The sequence below is a fragment of the Oncorhynchus kisutch genome, linkage group LG22 (genome assembly GCF_002021735.2).
Source record: "Oncorhynchus kisutch isolate 150728-3 linkage group LG22, Okis_V2, whole genome shotgun sequence".
Lineage (NCBI taxonomy): Eukaryota > Metazoa > Chordata > Actinopteri > Salmoniformes > Salmonidae > Oncorhynchus > Oncorhynchus kisutch.
Window position 1 is genome coordinate 37,358,743 of NC_034195.2, and position 23,802 is coordinate 37,382,544.

General features: G+C 46.4%; 1 protein-coding gene across 2 annotated transcripts in view; it reads left to right on the forward strand.

Moving 5' to 3' along the window:
• The first annotated feature begins 5,215 nt into the window (after positions 1-5,215).
• The window catches only part of LOC109887677 (pleckstrin homology domain-containing family G member 7-like), a 42,918-nt gene continuing 24,331 nt past the window's right edge, over positions 5,216-23,802 (forward strand). The window contains exons 1-3 of one of the 2 annotated variants that reach the window (XM_031801163.1): positions 5,216-6,038; positions 7,335-8,127; positions 11,373-11,395. In XM_031801163.1, coding sequence (XP_031657023.1) covers positions 7,477-8,127; positions 11,373-11,395 — 674 coding nt within the window. In that variant the 5' untranslated portion in view covers positions 5,216-6,038; positions 7,335-7,476. Of the gene's footprint in view, positions 6,039-7,128; positions 8,128-11,372; positions 11,396-23,802 lie in introns of those variants that run through there. The other variant, XM_031801164.1, reaches the window with a different exon arrangement.

Sequence of the window (23,802 nt, forward strand, 5' to 3'; positions counted from 1 at the left end):
ATAACTAAACCATGATAGACCACTGACTATCGTTTCAAACGGGAACAATTGAGTCATAGTGGGCAGAACAAGCAAAGAGCTGGGCAGAGCCAAGCAACTGCTAGCGAGATCCCATTGGCGCGTTGTAAGCAGACATCTGCATATCTTTATTAGGGAACGCCTACTCTGTGAAGTGCGCGTGTGCAATCACTCAATTCGCCTTTGCGCTCCATCTACACAGCTCAATTTAGTAAACTTTTGCGAAGGTTAAAGTCAACAAAACTTTGTCCACTCTGTTCGTAGCAGATTCTAGTTTTGGGAACAGAAAACTGTATTGAGAGTAAATGATTCATCGATGAGAATATTTTCAGAATATCGGCCAAAATCCATCTCGTTACATCTTCACCCACTGCTCACCAGTGGGCTTCCTCTCACTACCATATTTGGTAGTCAGTGAAATGCTTCACATTTAAACATCCCGTGAAATATCTGTCTCATTGTTCTATCTGTGGTTGTACTGCATCTAAAGTAAATCTGTCGACTTCAAAATGAGGACAAAGGTTTTCTTACTAATTATTTGCCTCCCTTTGAATGGCATTGTATTTCTAAGCCACTGTAAAGTACTTTTGAGGACATTTTCATCAGCGCTCATTGACGATGCATTGAGTAGGATGGATTTTCTCATTGGAATCTTATAGGATTTTTCGACTAGGGAAAAACATGTTTTTATTGTTTGGAGATCAGTTATAAAAATAAAAATAAATTACAGGACAGATGTAAGTAGCCTACAGATATACAGCTATACATTAGGGGTACAGAAAGTGGTTAAGGGCACAGACAGTCGGCCGAGCCGTGGCTCAAACTCCTATAGGATTTCTATGAATTTTGTCGATGGGCATTGTATAGATATTTAAATTACATTCTAAAGGATTTATCCTTAGACTTGCCAATACACTATTGTTAACTTGGCTGCTTAAAATATGGAGCACCAACCTCCAAACCTCTCAGGTAATTATCTATGAAGATGGACAGTGGACACGTGAAGTATAATACCAGCATAAGCAACCACTATTGAACTGCAACCCTTGCCACTTGAGTTGATGACCCTATAGGTGGGAACCGCCGGCAATGTACTCTCTACCCAGTAGCTATCTCATGCAACCCCATCCCCGTAAAGGTCCAAGGGACACAACGCGAATAAACATTTGCTTCTGGTGCATCTGCGTCACAAATTAAAGTTATTGTTCCAACGGCAACAACAATAGCTGTGAAACCTACTAAGATTGTCTGCAATGTTGTTTACATTTCTGTCAAAAAGGTGTGCTATGTGGCATTACAGTCAAAAAGGTGTGCTATGTGGCATTACAGTCAAAAAGGTGTGCTATGTGGCATTACAGTCAAAAAGGTGTGCTATGTGGCATTACAGTCAAAAAGGTGTGCTATGTGGCATTACAGTCAAAAAGGTGTGCTATGTGGCATTACAGTCAAAAAGCATATCAAATCAAATTGTATTTGTCACATGCGCCAAATGCAACAGGTGTAGACCTTACAGTGAAATGTTTACTTACACGCCCTTAACCAACAAATGCTTTAAGAAGTTAAGATATAAAATAAAAATAAGTGTTAGGTAAAAAAAAGGATAAGTAAAAAATAGAAAATAAAAGTAACAAATAATTCAACAACAGCAGTAAAATAACAATAGAAGGGGTACTGGTTTGTTGAGGTAATTGAGGTAATATGTACATGTAGGTAGAGTTAAAGTGACTATGCAGAGATAATAAACAGAGAGTAGCAGCAGTGTAAAAGAGGGGTCTGGGTAGCCCTTTGATTTCAGGAGTCGTATGGCTTGGGGGTAGAAGCTGTTTAGAAGCGTTTTGGACCCTGACTTGGCGCTCTGGTACCAGTGGTGTGTGGTAGCAGAGAGAACAGTCTATGACTACGGTGGCTGGAGTCTTTGACAATTTTTAGGGCCTTCCTCTGACACCGCCTGATATAGAGGTCCTGGATGGCAGGAAGCCTTGCCCCAGTGATATACTGGGCCATACGCACTACCCTCTGTAGTGCCTTGCGGTCGGAGGCCGAGCAGTGTCCATACCAGGCAGTGATGCAACCAGTCAGGATGCTCTCGATGGTGCAGCTGTAGAACCTTTTGAGGATCTGAGGACCAATGCCAAATCTTTCCAGTTTCCTGAGGGGGAATAGGCGTTTGTCATGTCCTCTTCACAACTGTCTTGGTGTGTTTGGACCATGATAGTTTGTTGGTGATGTGGACACCAAGCAACTTGAAGCTCTCAACCTGTTCCACTACAGCCCCGTCGATGACAATAGGGGCGTGCTCGGTGCTCCTTTTCCTGTAATCCACAATCATCTCCTTTGTCTTGATCACGTTGAGGGATAGGTTGTTATTCTGGCACCACACGACCAGGTCTCTGACCTCCTCCCTATAGACTGTCTCATCATTGTCTGTGATCAGGCCTACCACTGTTGTCATCTGCAAACTTGATGATGGTGTTGGAGTCATGCCTGGCCATGCAGTCATGAGTGAACAGGGAGTACAGGAGGGGACTGAGCAAGCACCCCTGTGGGGCCCCCATGTTGAGGATCAGCACAACGGATGTGTTGTTTCCTACCCTTACCACATGGGGGCGGCCCGTCAGGAAGTCCAGGATCCAATTGCAGAGGGAGGTGTTTAGTCCCAGGGTCCTTAGCTTAGTGATGAGCTTTGAGGACACCATGGTGTTGAATGCTGAGCTGTAGTCAATGAATAGCATTCTCACATAGGTGTTTATTTTGTCCAGGTGGGAAAGGGCAGTGTGGAGTGCAATAGAGATAGCATCCTCTGTGGATCGGTTGGGGCAGTATGCAAATTGGAGTGGGTCTAGGGATTCTGGGATATTGGTGTTAACAATTTGATTTCAACTTACTGTGACACAGTTCATCATATTTCTATTTAGATGTTTTATAAAACCAGGATCAGGTGTGCCAAGAGGTCACTAGGTGGGCACTGGTAGTTCCATCCAGGAGGGAGATAGGGAGGATGGGGAGGGAGCACCTTCTATTGATGGGGAGGGTGGGAGGGACAGCTCTTGGGGGAGGGAGGAAGGTGGGAGAGGGGCTACAACCCTGGTAGGAAGGAAGGGAAGGACGGAAGGGAGGGAGGGAGGCAGGTAGGGAGGGAGAGGGGGTTGTACAACCCTGGGAGGTAATGATTTGGGGGGGTCTCTATCTTTAGATATTTATTTTCCTCTCCCTATCCCAACATAAAGAGGGCAAAATAAACATTCTATTTTTGTGCATAGCTGACTATTATACATATATGAAAAGAAAGAAATGCTCATATCTTACTCTACCAAAACATTTATTTTCCTTCTACTTTTTATTTGCGTATAAGCAATGTAAAGATGCTGTCCATTCTAAGAGGACAACCCCCCAAAATCTTGCAAATTAACTGGCAGCCTTGAATCACTCCCATATTGTGGTGGTGAATAAAACCAAAATGAATATAGAACCGTTTTTTCCAATCAATGAAAATGTTGTAATCAATGTTGTTGTATTGTACTGGAACAAAGTACAACAAACTATAATTTAATGGGTGCATAAGAAAAAACTGTTCTAATAAGATTCTGACTGGGGTGACAAAAACCTACAAAACCTATAGGATCCACTAGGATTACTTTTGATTTCTAATTGGAAAAAAGTAGTCCAATAGGATTCTGAAAATAAACAACTAATCTAGGATTTTTGGACTATGGCATTCTTTGTTCACACACACACGCGCACACAAACACACACACACTCACACACCTTTGCTTCACCTCGTGGATGCTGGATAAAAATGAATACATTTTAACCCTCTTTTAGTCTAGTCCCATCCACTAATTATATTGGTTGCCACAATAACATTGCGGCCCTATTCATTGTCTGTGTGACGCCCTGACCTGAGATCTGTTTTCTTTATATTTTGGTTAGGTCAGGGTGTGACTAGGGTGGGTACGCTAGTTTTGTATTGTCTAGTTTTTTTTGTATGTCTAGGGTTTTTGTAGGTCTAGGTGATTTGTATGTCTATGGTGGCCTGATATGGTTCCCAATCAGAGGCAGCTGTTTATCGTTGTCTCTGATTGGGGATCATATTTAGGTAGCCATTTCCCTTTGGTGTTTGTGGGATCTTGCCTATGTGTAATTGCCTGTCAGCACTCGGTTGTATAGCTTCATGGTTCATTTTGTTAGTTTGTGTTTCATTCTTTTAATAAACATGCTGCGCCTTGGTCAGATTCTTATAACGAACGTGACAGAATATCCCACCACAAAAAGACCAAGCAGCATGTTCAAGAGGAGTGGATGGACATCCTGTGCCCGGGAGAAAGATGAGTGTAGGACATCCTGGACCTGGGAGGAGGTAATGGCAAGGGACAAGACCCTGCCATGGAAGCAGGTGGAGATAACGCAGGAGGAACGGCGACGATACGAGGGGACATGGCTAGCCCGAGAGGCAGCTCCAAATAAAAAAATGGGGGGAGGCACACGGGGAGATTGGCAGAGTCAGGGGTTAGACCTGAGCCAACTCCCCGTGCTTACCGTGGGGAGCATGTGACTGGTCAGACACCGTGTTACGCAGTGATGCGCACATTGTCTCCAGTTCGCATTCATAGCCCGGTGCGCTCTATTCCAGCTCATCGCATTTGCCGGGCTAGATTGGGCATCCAGCCAGGACGGATGGTGCCGGCTCAGCACTCCTGGTCTCCAGTACACCTCCTTGGACCAGGATATCCTGCGCCAGCTCTGCGTACTGTGTCTCCGGTGCGTCTGCACAGCCCAGTTCGTCCTGTGCTAGCGCCCTGCACTTGCCGGGCTCAAGTGAGCATCCAGCCAGGACGCATTGTGCCAGCTCTACGCTCCAGATCTCCAGTGCGCCTCCACAGTCCAGTATGTCCTGTGCCTGCTCCCCGCACTTGCCCTGAGGTGCGTGTCCCCAGCCCGGTACCACCTGTACCGGTCCCACACACCAGGCCTCCAGTGCGCCTCCACAGTCCAGTACGTCCTATGCCTGCTCCCCGCATTTGCCCTGAGGTGCGTGTCACCAGCCCGGTACCACCTGTACCGGTCCCACACACCAGGCCTCCAGTGCGCCTCCACAGTCCAGTAAGTCCTATGCCTGCTCCCCGCACTCGCCCTGAGATGCGTGTCTTCAGCCCGGTACCACCAGTACCAGCACCACGCATCAGATCTCCAGTGCGCCTCCACAGTCGAGTTTCCAGCGACAGTTCCCAGTCCAGAGCTTCCGGAGACAGTTCCCAGTCCAGAGCTTCCGGCGACGTTTCACAGTCCGGAACCTCCAACGACGGGCCACAGTCCGGAACCTCCACCGACGGTCCCCAGTCCGGAACCTCCACCGACGGTCCCCAGTCCGGAACCTCCACCGACGGTCCCCAGTCCGGGGCCTCCGGCGATGATACACGGTCCGGTTCTACAAAGGTGGAGGGATCAGCGTAAAGAGGGGGGGGCTGCGTCCAGAACCGGAGCCGCCACCGAGGGTAGATTCCCACCCGCACCCTCCCCTATAGGTTCAGGTTTGCGGCCGGGAGTCCTCACCTTTGGGGATCATATTTAGGTAGCCATTTCCCTTTGGTGTTTGTGGGATCTTGTCTGTGTGGTTGCCTCTCAGCACTCGTTTCGGTTTGTTGTTTAGTGTTTAATTATTTGAATAAATAAGAATGCACGCATACCACTCTGCGCCTTGGTCCGATTCTTATAAAGAACATGACAGTCTGAACTAAGCTTTTTATTTGACTCATACCACATTTACATTTCGGGTAGGAAACAATTGGACACGCATGCACGACATCTTTCCCAGGCATTCCACAAATAAATATCTTTGAGCTTTCTCCTGTAAAAGGGCACATAAAGAACAGCGGCCGAGACTAGTGCCAGGAGTTGCCTCCACTTTGTTTTCCAGGGCGGTCACATTGACATGACAGAGCAACTCCTAGCGCAGCACTCCGAAATCGTCGCTACAGCACAAGCGCAGCGGATGATCCATTGCGGAGACAGGACACACGGCTGTGAGTAAACACAGGGCTTTGCTCTTCTTCATTCGACTCCTTTTTAACTTTTGTCATGTGAATAGTTTGTTATTATTTAGCCTATCGTTGATTAATAATAATTGTAGTCTAGATAATCTAATCTTAGTTTATGTTTCCCACACGGTATTCACCTCGTGGGTGTGCATGCAGGTTCTCTTCTGCAGCCGGCACACCACGACAACAACAAAGAGCTAATCAGTCACTAAATAATTTTACTGTTGGGAATTCTAATGAAATAATCCTACCTGAGATGATTAAATAGCACTTAACATGGCCTGGAGAGGCCCATTGTAAAAGTCTACATTTGTTTCCATAATCACTAGTATGGGAAAGTTGGATCAGGTGCATGGGGTTCTTGTGCCGTCCTTTTCCCACGCTAAAACTGCCAAGGCGTGACACTGAACTGATACAATGTTGCAGTGTAGTTGCGCTGTATTCAACAATATAACCTTTTTGTTGTTATGAGTAGGCGTTTAAACCCCATAGCTATTGATAATGAGGAAGGTAAAACTACAGGTTTGTTTTTTTACAGGCAACTGTAGTCTTGAAACTTGTTAGAGATTGTATCTATAGTATATTATGAACACCAACTGTAAGATAACTCAATAAGCAAAACTACATTGAAAAGATGTCTAAAATACACTACCGGTCAAACGTTACTCATTAAAGTTTTTTTTCTACATTGTAGAATAATAGTGAAGACATCAACATTATGAAATAACACATATGGAATCATGTAGTATCCCCAAAAAGCAGTTAAACAAATCGAAATATATTGTATATTTTTTAGATTCTTCCGAAAAATCAGCGTCCATTGACATTGAATTTAAGGCCAGTCCAGACCACAACTAAAAAAGCAAAGGAAAAAAAGGTCTGGAAGTAGGACCCCCCCAAAAAACAAAAACATATATATATATATATATATATATTTACATTCTCACAAAAGTAGTGCAGTGGTCCTTTGCTAGTCTTGTATTAGCGGACCGATATAACCATCTACAACGCGGGCACAACAAATACATTCCACTTCACCCCCACACCCAAACACCTTCCCGTGGTAATGCGTAGGTCAGTGCTTAGTGGGAACTTCCCCTACCCCCACCCTCTGCCGGCAAAAGAAGCAGCTTTCAAATCCATAACTTCACTGTTTCACAACGTGAGTGGACTGAACTCGGAACAAAAAAGATTATGACTTGACGGCTCGCCTAGACTGCTTTGTATTTTTTAGGCTATTTATTGTATTAGACCCAATGCAGATACATTTTTATTCCACAGAAACGTCACTGAAATGTCGTTGCTTGCTGCTAAACTGCTAAACTGCCAGTGGATGATCTGACCCCAACACACCTGGGAAAAAAGGACCAAAATACCACTATTTTCCTGACATAATTAGGCCTACAATGCCGTCTTGCGCAAGATGTCTATGCTGAAACAGGTTATAGTGCGCGAGAATGGTCAGGACGCAGAGAAAAGCTTGGACTGGAGTTACATGGAGTGGCTAGAGAACGAGAACAAGGAAGTGACGGTTGTGAACAATGTCGCGACGCAAACTGTCTCAAAACCCACAGAGGAAAAGGAGACGCAGACCAGTAACCCCTTTATCATGCATATAGATTTGGCCAGAACGCACTCCAAACTGAAACACACGTCTTTGGTCGAGGCAGACGGCTTGCTCACCCAGTTTGACCGACAGGCCCCGGCTCGCATCTCCACCTCCCCGACCTTGAGGAGGATGAGGAGCACGCGACGTCCGCAGGTGGACTTCCGGGACCCTGTGAGGATGGACAGCACACAGGAGGAGTCGGGTATGGAAGATACACCGTCCCCGTTGAGTCCCCTCTCCCCAGTACAAAGGCACAAGTCTCCGCTGGCGGCCAGCCCCCATCCCGTTGAAGGAAACCATCTCGATAATCTGCCCAATTCATCCGCAGGCTGGGGGAAAAGCAGATCGCATAGATCAAAGACTTTTGACAATGGTATCACTTGCACGAGACAAGGATCTCTGGATGCACTGAGTGTGCAAAGTGTTAGTAAAGACTTTGCATTTCCTGATGATAGCGATGATCAGGTGAGTTAATGTTATGATCACAAATGGTGAACTTTCAGTTGAGAATGAATGGTGGCCAAATGCCACACTGTGACTTTATAATATATATTTTTATCTGAGCCTTATAAAGCAGATAGCCAGTAGCTCCACCACATTCCTCCTGGGTACCAGTACTCTCCCCCTCATTCTCCCTGGGTACCAGTCCTCTCCCCCTCATTCTCCCTGGGTACCAGTCCTCTCCCCCTCATTCTCCCTGGGTCCCAGCCCTCTCCACCACATTCCTCCTGGGTACCAGCCCTCTCCCCCTCATTCTCCCTGGGTACCAGTCCTCTCCCCCTCATCCCCCCCGGGTACCAGCCCTCTCCACCACATTCCTCCTGGGTACCAGTCCTCTCCCCCTCATTCTCCCTGGGTACCAGTCCTCTCCCCCTCATTCTCCCTGGGTACCAGTCCTCTCCCCCTCATTCTCCCTGGGTACCAGCCCTCTCCACCACATTCCTCCTGGGTACCAGCCCTCTCCCCCTCATTCTCCCTGAGTACCAGTCCTCTCCCCTCATTCTCCCTGGGTACCAGTCCTCTCCCCCTCATTCTCCCTGGGTACCAGCCCTCTCCACCACATTCCTCCTGGGTACCAGTCCTCTCCACCACATTCCTCCTGGGTACCAGCCCTCTCCACCACATTCCTCCTGGGTACCAGCCCTCTCCCCCTCATTCTCCCTGAGTACCAGTCCTCTCCCCTCATTCTCCCTGGGTACCAGTCCTCTCCCCCTCATTCTCCCTGGATACCAGTCCTCTCCCCCTCATTCTCCCTGGGTACCAGCCCTCTCCACCACATTCCTCCTGGGTACCAGTCCTCTCCACCACATTCCTCCTGGGTACCAGCCCTCTCCACCACATTCCTCCTGGGTACCAGCCCTCTCCACCACATTCTCCCTGAGTACCAGTCCTCTCCCCTCATTCTCCCTGGGTACCAGTCCTCTCCCCCTCATTCTCCCTGGGTACCAGTCCTCTCCCCCTCATTCTCCCTGGGTATCAGCCCTCTCCACCACATTCCTCCTGGGTACCAGTCCTCTCCACCACATTCCTCCTGGGTACCAGCCCTCTCCACCACATTCCTCCTGGGTACCAGCCCTCTCCCCCTCATTCTCCCTGAGTACCAGTCCTCTCCCCTCATTCTCCCTGGGTACCAGTCCTCTCCCCCTCATTCTCCCTGGATACCAGTCCTCTCCCCCTCATTCTCCCTGGGTACCAGTCCTCTCCACCACATTCCTCCTGGGTACCAGTCCTCTCCACCACATTCCTCCTGGGTACCAGCCCTCTCCACCACATTCCTCCTGGGTACCAGCCCTCTCCACCACATTCTCCCTGGGTACCAGCCCTCTCCACCACATTCTCCCTGGGTACCAGCCCTCTCCACCACATTCTCCCTGGGTACCAGTCCTCTCCCCCTCATTCTCCCTGGGTACCAGCCCTCTCCACCACATTCCTCCTGGGTAGCAGTCCTCTCCCCCTCATTCTCCCTGGATACCAGTCCTCTCCCCCTCATTCTCCCTGGGTACCAGCCCTCTCCACCACATTCCTCCTGGGTACCAGTCCTCTCCACCACATTCCTCCTGGGTACCAGCCCTCTCCACCACATTCCTCCTGGGTACCAGCCCTCTCCACCACATTCTCCCTGGGTACCAGCCCTCTCCACCACATTCTCCCTGGGTACCAGCCCTCTCCACCACATTCTCCCTGGGTACCAGTCCTCTCCCCCTCATTCTCCCTGGGTACCAGTCCTCTCCCCCTCATTCTACATGGGTACCAGTCCTCTCCCCCTCATTCTCCCTGGGTTAGAGTCCTCTCCCCCTCATTCTCCCTGGGCCCCAGCCCTCTCCACCACATTCCTCCTGGGTACCAGTCCTCTCCCCCTCATCCCCCCCGGGTACCAGTCCTCTCCACCACATTCCTCCTGGGTACCAGTCCTCTCCCCCTCATTCTCCCTGGGTACCAGTCCTCTCCCCCTCATTCTCCCTGGATACCAGTCCTCTCCCCCTCATTCTCCCTGGGTACCAGCCCTCTCCACCACATTCTCCCTGGGTACCAGTCCTCTCCACCACATTCCTCCTGGGTACCAGCCCTCTCCACCACATTCCTCCTGGGTACCAGCCCTCTCCACCACATTCTCCCTGGGTACCAGCCCTCTCCACCACATTCTCCCTGGGTACCAGTCCTCTCCCCCTCATTCTACCTGGGTACCAGTCCTCTCCCCCTCACTCTACCTGGGTACCAGTCCTCTCCCCCTCATTCTACATGGGTACCAGTCCTCTCCCCCTCATTCTACATGGGTACCAGTCCTCTCCCCCTCATTCTCCCTGGGTACCAGTCCTCTCCCCCTCATTCTTCCTGGCTTACTGTGGTGGCTGCTCACAATGTCAGCTTTTGACAGCAAATTAATCAGCAGTAAATGCACTGACAGCACAGCCCCACCACCCAGCAAGCCCTCCCTCACACACACACACACACACACACACACACACACACACACACACACACACACACACACACACACAGAGATCAGAGGGCCCTAGGAAGGCAGCAAGGCTCCTCCACAGGCCTCCTATTCACCAGTGTCAGCAGTGATAGAGAGGTCAGTAGGCATTAGGATAAATTAATGGGGGGGATCTATTCATTGGGCTCCCAGCATTTTACCCAGGCCATTCTCAATAGAGCCCCAACATTCTCTGTAGATAGTAAAGGGCTAATCGGACTATTCAAATTCTAACGACCATATTAATAAAACACTTTTGACATTTCTCTAGATAATATTTTTTCAAGAGATTGAAATGTTTTGTTTGTTTGAAAGTGATATATCCATGTTATGTAGGAGCAGGAGGCCTGTGTAATGTTGATTTAGTGTTATATATTCTGCAAGAGTTTCTACACCTTTAAAATCAGCCAGGGCCTTTGGTTTCTCTAGTCCATCACACTCAAGGCTCTTAAATCATCATTGACCTTCGAGGGCTGGTTAACCGGACCCAGATTAATCTTAGTCCTGCACTAAAAAGCATGTTCAATGGAGATTCTCTGTTGAAAGTACTTCTTAGGCCAAGAGTAAGGTTAAACTGTGCCAGAGAAACCAACCCCTTGTGTTTAGATCCAGTAGATATCCTGTCCTATTGTTCACTGTCTATGTGTTTGCCCTTTCACATTAGTATCTGCTTTATAACAAGCCATTTTCAACATAATTATCCTAACCAAGCTGCCTCTGTCTGTTTTTACAGGACAAGGAGGCTTGCCATAATAGGTAGGTCTGCCGCCCGCAAGTCCCACAGAGTGATTTGAGTGTTATCTGTGTCCTCACTTGGTTTAGGCAAAAATACCTACACTGTGGCCTGCAATTACCATATACTACCTGGACATTATTTGCATGGCAGGAGGGGAATTTGCCTATAACCAACTAACTCTGAACTATGGCACGCAGTTAGGAAACCAGGGTTGTATTCATCAAGCTCCAAACAGAACAAAACTGACTGTTTTCCGTTGTAAAATGTTTTGCTATGGTGTGCCCTAATGAACATAACCCAGCACGAAAGGGACCAAAACAGAGACGATTCCACTTTCTCTCCATTCAGTGAACCAACCATTTTTGAGCCAAACGTTCTAATTTGCATGATTGCATCCTAAACCGTTTTGTTTCTTTCTTTTTCTATCTCTAATTTGTTCACCGTTCCAGTGATCCCGGGAGTTTGTTTGTTTGTATGGAAACATCTTGAGGGAAAAATGTCCCCAAGCTGGGCCTTGTTGCCTGAATTACATCCGCTCATTGGACATTTGGCGCTCAACGGCGAAATAAGATTGGACCCAGAGTAGAGGGAGCTCCATTGCATATTCGTTGTGCTTTGGGTTTGTTAGTGAAACTGTTTGCAGAGCATTATAAGCTCAGTGGGTATAGTTATGAGAGTCCCATGGTTACAGATAGAAGATCTTCATTTGAGACAGTTTGGAGCAGCAGGAAGATAATCATACAGCACCAGGAATGTGGATTATAATTCATATAATACATTTTTCAGAAAGGAAAAAATTCAAAGTGGAAATTACAAACTTCAAAAACCTTTTTAAACCTTAAAATACACAAAGTTTTCATGCAACAGGGTAATCGAATTAGCATCCTATGTGTGGATGAGACAAGGCCTCATTAATGCTGTTTTTCCTGGACTGCCAGCAGTTCCACCACCACCCCTCCTAATGGGCCGCCCGGGCAGGACTCTTCTACTGGATAATTAGGCAGCTATTGTCCTTGTAATTATTATAGTTACACCCTGGCACCATCCCCCTCATTTCCCCCCACATGGTGGCAGGGATCAGAAGACTATTTGTCAGAACCGCTTTGTTTTCGGGCATCGTTATTTTGCTGCAGGGGGGTGGTGGTTTGGGAGACGAAGTGCCCCTCTTTGCAGTGGCAGAGGGGCCGACGCACAGAGGGCATTCTGACTGGCCACAATGAGACATGATGTCTTTGTGACCTGCTTGGAAATAAACTGCAATTAGTGCTGAACTGTTTTTGACAGATCCGCATGCAGTACTCTTCCACCACCACCAACATTACTTGCATTTACTGTAAGACTTATAGCCTGCTCAAGGTGCTGGTTAACTATAATATATGCCATTTAGCAGTTGCTTTTATCCAAAGCAACTTACAGTTATGGTTGCATGCATTTTACGTATGGGTGGTCCTGGGAAAAGAACCCACTACCCTGGTGTAACAAGCACCATGCTCTACCAACCGAGCTTTGTATTGTTAACTCAGCACCCTTTGTGTGCCTATACATATAAGGGCCATAAGATGCGCCAGGGTCCACACTACCATGACTGATATTAGTTTACTAAAGAGAAGATAGTCCTAGAGTGGACAAAGAACAGTAGTTGCTCTCAGAGGTATTATCTGTGCTGATGCGTTAACAGACATGGCGAGGGGAGAACTAACATACCACATTACTCGGGTCTCATTGTACACTTACAGAAGGACACCGCTGAGGTGTACACATTGGCTTGTCAGTCAAGTCAGTCAGTCTTCTGTTGGTGGTTTACATAAGATAAGTACGGCTGGTTATATAAGCATACCATTACAGATACACAGCAGTTTCCTGAGGACATCCATACAATCCAAGGAGAATGACAATGGGTAAACTTTTTGGATAGGGTGAGACATTTTGGTAACAGACCATAAAATAAAATCAAGAACCAACATACTTCCGTTCCCTGTAGTTGTATAACTGTTCCTGTTTGTGGGTTCTGTATACGCCATCATAAACAGCCATGGATTTTCAGCTGTTTGTCTTCCTTATGGTGTCGTCATTTCTAGATAACCTTTCACCAAGCACAGCGAAAGTCTGTACTCCAAGTCTAACTTATGGTGCAGTATACACAATAACAAAATTATAACACCATTCACATTCTGAAAAAAAGGATTATGTCCTACCAGGTGTGATTATATTCTACTCTGTCTTAAATCAAACAAACACTGGATTGTGTCTCACGTAACCCTAGTCTAACGTTACTATACTCTAAATTGTCATTCAATACTCAGCTATTAGGAAGGAATACAAATTTGAAAAAAGTCTGGACTCATTGGTACGTTAACTAAACCCATGAGCTTTTAGTTTAATAGAGCAACTGGAGAGAGAGTTAATCAATACCTCACAATGAAAGCTATAAAGCCAGTGAGTAGTCTAGTCTAGTCACAGCACTGGTAGTGAATGTTAAACTGAATGACTAAAGACCAGCCTATCAGGTTGTTATTTGGCTCATCATTACTACTCTCACTATTCCCCAGAAAGACAACTGAAATCTATCTTGTAAACTCAGAGGTAGCTACTGTGGTTGGTTTTATAGAGTGTGTACATACACTTGAGTGTACACAACATTAAGGACACCTGCTCTTTCCATGATATAGAATGACCAGGTGGAAGCTATGATCCCTTATTGATGTTACTTGTTAAATCCACTTCAATCAGTGTAGATGAAGGGGAGGAGACATGTTAAAGAAGGATTTTTAAGCCTTTACACAATCCATGTCTCAATTGTCTATGTGTGCCATTCAGAGGGTGAATGGGCAAGACAAAATATTTAAGTGCCCTTGAACAGGGTATGTTAATAGGTTTGTGTCAAGAACTATAACGCTACTGGGTTTTTCACACTCAACAGTTTTCCGTGTGTATCAAGAATGGTCCACCACCCAAAGGACATCCATCCAACTTTACAAAACTATGGGAAGCATTGGAGTCAACATGGGCCAGCATCCCTGTGGAACGCTTTGACATCTTGTAGAGTCCAGGCCCCAACGAATTGATTCTGTTCCGAGGGCAAAAAGGGGCGGGGGGGGTGCAACTACATTTTAGGAAGGTGTCCTTAATGTTTTGTACACTCAGTGTATTTATGCAGTGGTAGGGAAGTCAATTCAAGTAGGTACACACTTTTTATTACCATAGAAAACAACATAACGAATGCATAAGATGTCAATACATAAATTCATTTATTGGCAATCTCTAATCCATTAATTCTGCATGATTTGAATTTGTCATTTGGATATTCTGTGTGTACCTGCAGTTCACCCTCAACAACAACACAAAGGGATGACGTGAAAACAGTTGAGAACAGTGGCTGTTCCAGCACAGCCTGGGGCGTCTTGGGTCTGGCAATGCTTTAGTTTATTCCTCTGACAGAAGAGCTGAGGACTATAAAAGCACATATACGCTCACACATGTGTGCAGGCGCTTTATGGTAATGTTTACCACAAACCCTCATGCACTTGCTAGTTCACAGTGCATTGAGTGCATATGGTATTTCATCAATGTAGAAATGCCAAAAGGAATTCTGATATTTCCTGTTAAACCGTCTTCTTGGCAAATACTGTGAGAATATTCTGTCTGTTGATTCTGTTCCATTATGTTGTTAAATATACAGTAACTAATTTGTTACGCCATTACTCGTGTTCGTTATTACACCTGTATTACTTATACTGTACCTCCCTTTGACATACTGTATTGCTCACCTTGTATTACACCTTCTCTTATTATGTCATAAAGCATTGCTGTCCACTGTCTCATCAGCCCAGCCAGGCAATTTATATACATGATCTCCACTATAAAAAAGCATCTAGACATTATCTCACATTTCTTTTAGACTAACATTTTGTTTTCAACCGCAGAGATTTGTAAAACCTTGCTCTGTCTCTGACATTTGCAACATTGTTTCAATGTTCAAATTCGATCTCCTGCTGTCCCATAGTAATGAACGTGTCGGGAGTCGGGACAAGACATACAGGCAGGCAGTGTTTCTCAGCCAGTTGAAATCATGAATCAGCTGGCATCATTTTATACAAAAAAATGTCAATTGAAAAAAGGTCAAACAAAACGAAGTGCCGCTAGTTTGCAGTATTTCCAGCTTCAGTTTGGAATGATTATGTTGCTGTGTTGTTGGCTAGCTCCTCTGAACAACGGTGTCCTGACGTGTGAGCGAGCACATTTTGAACGGCAAAATCGCGTCTCATTAGCTCATTGTTATGGATGAATCCAAATAAATCTAAACTAGAAAACAGTTTAAACAAATTCAAATCCAGCTACTTTTCTGTTATTCTGGCTGCACTTTTTTTGGATGTGACTGTAAGTTAGCCATAGTTGGCTAGCTAGCAAGCAATGGATAAGAAATTTGCCAGCTAGTATGGCATTGGAACTATTAGAATGAACAACTGGGTCGCGTCCATAAATACAGAACAAAAGACTGAACGACTGGGTTGCATCCCTGGCAACCTCAATGGATAGAATGAACGACCAGCCGGATTGGGTAGCAACCCTAGATTTGTGTCGTGACTACTAAATCTTGTGGAAGAATGAAAAAGTATGCATAAATTCATCAAAATCTCTCTTTATAAAAAATATATATTATTTAAAAAAATTTTAGGGGGTAGATCAGCTTTAATATTGCAGATAGATTGTAGCTTCTATCAATGTAATCGTCTGCATCACTTCCTTTTAGTATATATATATATATATATATATATATATATATATATATACTGCTCAAAAAATAAAGGGAACACTAAAATAACACATCCTAGATCTGAATGAATGAAATATTTTTATTAAATACTTTTTTCTTTACATAGTTGAATGTGCTGACAACAAAATCACACAAAAATTATCAATGGAAATCAAATTTATCAACCCATTGTAACGGCGTTCTTCATTTGTTGAAAGAGAGGACCGAAATGCAGCGTGGTGGTTACTCATGATCTTTAATGAAAATAAAGTGACGATACATGAAAACAACAAACGGAACGTGAAACCTAATTACAGCCTATCTGGTGAAACTACACAGAGACAGGGACAATCACCCACGAAAGACAAAGCGAAACTCAGGCTACCTAAATACGGTTCCCAATCAGAGGCAACGAGAATCACCTGACTGCTGATTGAGAACCGCCTCAGGCAGCCAAGCCTATTCAACACCCCTAATCAGCCACGATCCCAAATACTACAAACCCCAATACGAAATACAATAACATAAACCCCTGTCACACCCTGGCCTGACCAAATATATAACGAAAACACAAAACACAATGACCAAGGCGTGACAGAACCCCCCCCCCCCCCCAAGGTGCGGACTCCCGGACGCACCTCAAAACCATAGGGAGGGTCCGGGTGGGCGTCTGTCCTTGGTGGCGGCTCCGGCTCGGGACGTGGACCCCACTTCATTAATGTCCTAGTTCCTCCCCTTCGCGTAATCCACCCTCGCCGCCGACCATGGCCTAATAGTCCTCACCCAGAACCCCACAGAACTGAGGAGCAGCTCGTGACTGAGGGGCATCTCGGGACGGAGGGACAGCTCGGGACTGAGGGACAGCTCGGGACTGAGGGGCAGCTCGGGACTGAGGGGCAGCTCGGGACTGAGGGGTAACTCGGGACTGAGGGGCAGCTCGGGACTGAGGCAGCTTGGGACTGAGGGGCAGCTCGGGACTGAGGGGCAGCCCGGAACTGAGAGGCAGCCCGGAACTGAGGGGCAGCCCGGAACAGAGGGGAAGCCCAGTACTGAGAGGAAGCCCAGTACTGAGAGGAAGCCCAGTACTGAGATGAAGCTCAGGTAGGTAGTAGGCTCCGGTAGATCCTGGCTGGCTGGCGGATCTGGAAGATTCAGGTTGACTAGCAGATCTGGAAGATTCTGGTTGACTAGCAGATCTGGAAGATTCTGGTTGACTAGCAGATCTGGAAGATTCTGGTTGACTAGCAGATCTGGAAGATTCTGGTTGACTAGCAGATCTGGAAGATTCTGGTTGACTAGCAGATCTGGAAGATTCTGGTTGACAGGCTGATATGGAAGAATCTGGTTGACTGGCAGATCTAGAAGATCATGGCTGACTGGAGCAGTCAGAGCTGTCAGTCTGCATAGAGCTGCTCTATGCAGACTGACAGCTCTGACTGCTCCATGCAGGCTGACAGCTCCTTGCAGACTGGCAGCTCTGGCTGCTTCATGCAGACTGACAGCTCTGACTGCTCCATTCAGGCTGACAGCACCCTGCAGACTGGCAGCTCCTTGCAGACTGACAGCTCCTTGCAGACTGACAGCTCCCTGCAGACTGGCAGCTCCTTGCAGACTGACAGCTCTGACTGCTCCATGCAGGCTGACAGCTCCTTGCAGACTGACAGCTCCTTGCAGACTGGCGGCTCCTAGCAGACTGGCAGCTCCTTGCAGACTGACAGCTCTGGCTGCTTCATGCAGACTGACAGCTCTGACTGCTCCATGCAGGCTGACAGCACCCTGCAGACTGGCAGCTCCTTGCAGACTGGCAGCTCTTTGCAGACTGACATCTCTGGCTGCTTCATGCAGACTGACAGCTCCCTGCAGACTGGCAGCTTAGGCTGCTTCATGCAGGCAGGAGGCTCCGGCAGCGCAGGAGAGGAGAAAGGCTCTGGCTGCGCTAAACAGGCGGGGGACTCCGACAGCGCAGGAGGGAAGGAAGGCTCTAGCTGTGCTGAACAGGCGGGAGACTCCGACAGCGCAGGAGGGAAGGAAGGCTCTGGCTGTGCTGAACAGGCGGGAGACTCCGACAGCGCAGGAGAGGCGAGGCGCACTATAGGCCTGATGCGTGGTGCGGTCACTGGTGATACTGGAGCGAGGACACGCACAGGAAGCCTGGTGCGGGGAGCTGCTACCGGAGGACTGGTGTGTGGAGGTGGCACAGGATGTGCAAGGCTAGGGATGTGCACAGGAGGCCTGGTGCGTGAGGCTGGCACCAACTTCACCAGCCGACTAACACGCACCTCAGGACGAGTATGGAGCGCTAACTCAGGTGCCATCAAATCCCCGACACGATCCGTCAGACGAATATGATATCTATAGCACCAAGCTAGCAACTCCCTCATTACTCTCCACTCCATTTTCCCCATTAACTCCTTCACAGTCTCTGCTTCGCTCACCTCTAACACCGGCTCTGGTTCTGGTCTCCTCCTTGGCTCCTCACGATAAACAAGGAGAGTTGGCTCAGGTCCATCTCCTGACTCAGCCACTCTCCCTCTGAGCCCCCCCCCCAATAAATTTTTTGGGGTGACTCTCGGGTTTCGCTCTGCGCCGCCGTGTCTGTTTCTCCAACTCCATTCGCCTATAGCCTTCTTCGCACTGCTCTAGCGAATCCCATGCGGGCTCCTGCACTCTCTCTGGGTCGGCCGCCCACCTGTCGATTTCTTCCCACGTCGTATACTCCATGCCATTGCTGTCCATAACGTCCTCCTTTCGCTTTTCCTGCCTGTTACCACGCCGCTCGGTCCGTATGTGGTGGGTGATTCTGTAACGGCGTTCTTCGTTTGTTGAAAGAGAGGACCGAAATGCAGCGTGGTGGTTACTCATGATCTTTAATGAAAATAAAGTGACGATACATGAAATAACTAATAAATACAAAAACAACAAACGGAACGTGAAACCTAATTACAGCCTTTCTGGTGAAACTACACAGAGACAGGAACAATCACCCACGAAAGACAAAGCGAAACTCAGGCTACCTAAATACGGTTCCCAATCAGAGGCAACGAGAATCACCTGACTGCTGATTGAGAACCGCCTCAGGCAGCCAAGCCTATACAACACCCCTAATCAGCCGCGATCCCAAATACTACAAACCCCAATACGAAATACAATAACATAAACCCCTGTCACACCCTGGCCTGACCAAATATATAACGAAAACACAAAACACAATGACCAAGGCGTGACACCCATGGAGGTCTGGATTTGGAGTCACACTCAAAATTAAAGTGGAAAACCACACTACAGGCTGATCCAACTTTGATGTAATGTCCTTAAAACAAGTCAAACTGAGGCTCAGTAGTGTGTGTGGCCTCCACGTGCCTGTATGACCTCTCTACAACGCCTGGGCATGCTCCTGATGAGGTGGCGGATGGTCTCCTGAGGGATCTCCTCCCAGACCTGGACTAAAGCATCCGCCAACTCGTGGACAGTCTGTGGTGCAACGTGGCGTTGGTGGATGGAGCGAGACATGATGTCCCAGATGTGCTCAATTTGATTCAGGTCTGGGGAACGGGCGGGCCAGTCCATAGCATCAATGCCTTCCTCTTGCAGGAACTGCTGACACACTCCAGCCACATGAGGTCTAGCATTATCTTGCATTACGAGGAACCCAGGGCCAACCGCACCAGCATATGTTCTCACAAGGGGTCTGAGGATCTCATCTCGGTTCCTAATGGCAGTCAGGCTACCTCTGGCGAGCACATGGAGGGCTGTGCGGCCCCCCAAAGAAATGCCAAGAAATGCCACCCCACACCATGACTGACCCACCGCCAAACCGGTCATGCTGGAGGATGTTGCAGGCAGCAGAACATTCTCCACGGCGTCTCCAGACTGTCACGTCTGTCACATGTGCTCAGTGTGAACCTGCTTTCATCTGTGAAGAGCACAGGGTGCCAGTGGCGAATTTGCCAATCTTGATGTTCTCTGGCAAATGCCAAACGTCCTGCACGGTGTTGGGCTGTAAAGCACAACCCCCACCTGTGGATGTCGGGCCCTCATACCACCCTCATGGAGTCTGTTTCTGACCGTTTGAGCAGACACATGCACATTTGTGGCCTGCTGGAGGTCATTTTGCAGGGCTCTGGCAGGGCTCCTCCTGCTCCTCCTTGCACAAAGGTGGAGGTAGCGGTCCTGCTGCTGGGTTGTTGCCCTCCTACGGCCTCCTCCACGTCTCCTGATGTACTGGCCTGTCTACTGGTAGCGCCTCCATGCTCTGGACACTACGCTGACAGACACAGCAAACCTTCTTGCCACAGCTCGCATTGATGTGCCATCCTGGATGAGCTGCACTACCTGATGTAGACTCCATCTCATGCTACCACTAGAGTGAAAGCACCGCCAGCATTCAAAAGTGACCAAAACATCAGCCAGGAAGCATAAGAACTGAGAAGTGGTCTGTGGTTATCACCTGCAGAACCACTCCTTTATTGGGGGTGTCTTGCTAATTGCCTATCATTTCCAACTGTTGTCTATCTATTTGCACAACAGCATTTGAAATGTATTGTCAATCAGTGTTGCTTCCTAAGTGGACAGTTTGATTTCACAGAAGTGTGATTGACTTGGTGTTACATTGTGTTGTTTAAGTGTTCCCTTTATTTTTTTGAGCAGTGTATATACAGTACCAGTCAAAAGTTTGGACACACCTACTCATGCCAGGGTTTTTCTTTATTTTTACTATTTTCTACATTGTAGAATAATGGTGAAGACATCAAAACTATGAAATAACGCATATGGAATCATGTAGTAACCAAATAAGTGTTAAACAAATGAAAATATCTTATATTTGAGATTCTTCAAAGTAACCAACCTTTACCTTGATGACAGCTTTGCACACTCTTGGCATTCTCTCAACCAGCTTCATGAGATAGTCACCTGGGATGCATTTCAATTAACAGGTGTTCCTTGTTAAAAGTTAATTTGTGCAATTTATTTCCTTAACGCATTTAAGCCAATCAGTTGTGTTGTGACAAGGTAGGGGTGGTATACAGAAGATAGCCCTATTTGGTAAAATATCAAGTCCATATTATAGCAAGAACAGCTCAAATAAGCAAAGAGAAACAACAGTCCATCATTACTTTAAGACATGAAGGTCAGTCAATCAAGAACATTTCAAGAACTTTGAAAGTTTCCTCAAGTGCAGTCGCAAAAACCATTAAGCACTATGATAAAACTGGCTCTCATGAGGACCGCCACAGGAAAGGAAGACCCAGAGTTACCTCTGCTGCAGATGATAAGTTCATTAGAGTTACCAGCCTCAGAAATTGCAGACCAAATACATTTTTCACATAGTTCAAGTAACAGACACATCTTAACATCAACTGTTCAGAGGAGACTACGTGAATCAGGCCTTCATGGTTGAATTGCTGCAAATAAACCACTACTAAAGGACACCAATAATAAGAGGATACTTGCTTGGGCCAAGAAACACAATCAATGGACATTAGATCGGTGGAAATCTGTCCTTTGGCCTGATGAGTCCAAATGTAAGGTTTTTGGTTCCAACTGCCGTGTCTTTGTGAGACATAGAGTCTGTGAATGGATGATCTCTGCATGTGTGGTTCCCAATGTGAAGCATGCAGGAGGAGGTGTGATGGTGTGGGGGTGCTTTGCTGGTGACACTGTCAGTGTGGCTACCACAGCATTCTGCATCTATACGCCATCCCATCTGGTTTGCGCTTAGTGGGACTATGATTTGCTTTTCAACAGGACCCAACAAACCCCCTGGATGTGTAAGGGCTATTTGACCAAGAAGGAGCGTAATGGAGTGCTACATCAGATGACCTGGCCTTTGACCTCAACCCAATTGAGATGGTTTGGGATGAGTTGGACTGCAGAGTGAAGGAAAAGCAGCTAACAAGTGCTCAGCATATGTGGAAACTCCTTCAAGACTATTGGAAAAGCATTCTTTGGCTACTTTAAAGAATCTCAAATATAAATATATTTTGATGTGTTTCATACTTTTTTGGTTACTATGTGATTCCATGTGTTATTTCATAGTTTTGATGTCTTCACTATTATTCTACAATGTAGACAATAGCAAAAAGTAAAGAAAAACCCTTGAGTAGGTGTGTCCAAACGTTTGACTGGTAATGTACATACCTACACACATAAATACATACAGTTGAAGTTTATATACATCTTAGCCAAATACATTTAAACTCAGTTCTTCACAATTCCTGACAATTAATCCGATTAAAAATTCCCTGTCATAGGTCAGTTAGGATCACCACTTTATCTTCGGAATGTGAAATGTCAGAATAATAGTAGAGAGAGTGATTTATTTCAGCTTTCATTTTTTTCATCACATTCCCAGTGGGTCAGAAGTTTACATACACTCAATTAGTATTTAGTAGCATTGCCTTTAAATTGTTTAACTTGGGTCAAAAGTTTCAGGTAGCCTTCCACAAGCTTCTCACAATAAGTTGGGCGAATTTTGGCCCATTCCTCCTGACAGAGCTGGTGTAACTGAGTCAGGTTTGTAGGCTTCATTGCTCGCACACGCTTTTCAGTTCTGCCCACAAATTTCCTATTGGATTGAGGTCAGGGCTTTGTGACCAAGCTTTAACTTCCTGACTGATGTCTTGAGATGTTGCTTCAATATATCCACATATTTTTCCTACCTTATGATGCCATCTATTTTGTGAAGTGCACCAGTCCCTCCTACAGCAAAGCACCCCCACAACATGATGCTGCCACCCTCGTGCTTCAGAGTTGGGATGGTGTTCTTTGGCTTGCAAAGCCACTCCCTTTTTCCTATAAACATAACGATGGTCATTACGGCCAAACAGTTCTATTTTTGTTTCATCAGACCAGAGGACATTTCTCCAAAAAGTACGATCTTGTTCCCCATGTGCAGTTGCAAACCGTAGTCTGTTTTTTTATGGCGGTTCTGGAGCAGTGGCTTCTTCCTTGCTGAACAGCCTTTCAGTTTATGTCGATATATAGGACTCGTTTTACAGTGGATATAGATACTTTTGTACCTGTTTCCTCAAGCATCCAAGGTCCTTTGCTGTTGTTCTGGATTTGCACTTTTAGCACCAAAGTACGTTCATCTCTAGGAGACAGAACACGTCTCCTTCCTGAGTGGTATGACGGCTGCGTGGTCCCATGGTGTTTATACTTGTGTACTATTGTTTGTACAGATGAACGTGGTACCTTCAGGTGTTTGGAAATTGCTCCTAAGGATGAACCAGACTTGTGGAGGTCTACAAAAAAATGTATGTCAAGAAAAGAGGCACTGAGTTTGAAGGTAGGCCTTGAAATATATCCACAGTACACCTCCAATTGACTCAAATGATGTCAATTAGCCTATCAGAAGCTTCTAAAGCCATGACACCATTTTCTGGAATTTTCCAAGCTGTTTAAAGGCACAGTCAACTTAGTGTATGTAAACTTCTGACCCACTGGAATTGTGATACAGTGAATTATAAGTGAAATTATCTGTCTGTAAACAATTTTTGGAAAAATGACTTGTGTCATGCACAAAGTAGATGTCCTAACCGACTTGCCAAAACTATACAGTAGTTAACAAGAAATTTGTGGAGTGGTTGAAAAACAAGTTTTAATGACTCCAACCTATGTGTATGTAAACGTCCGACTTCAAATGTACATATATATACACATCTTTTAAAAATA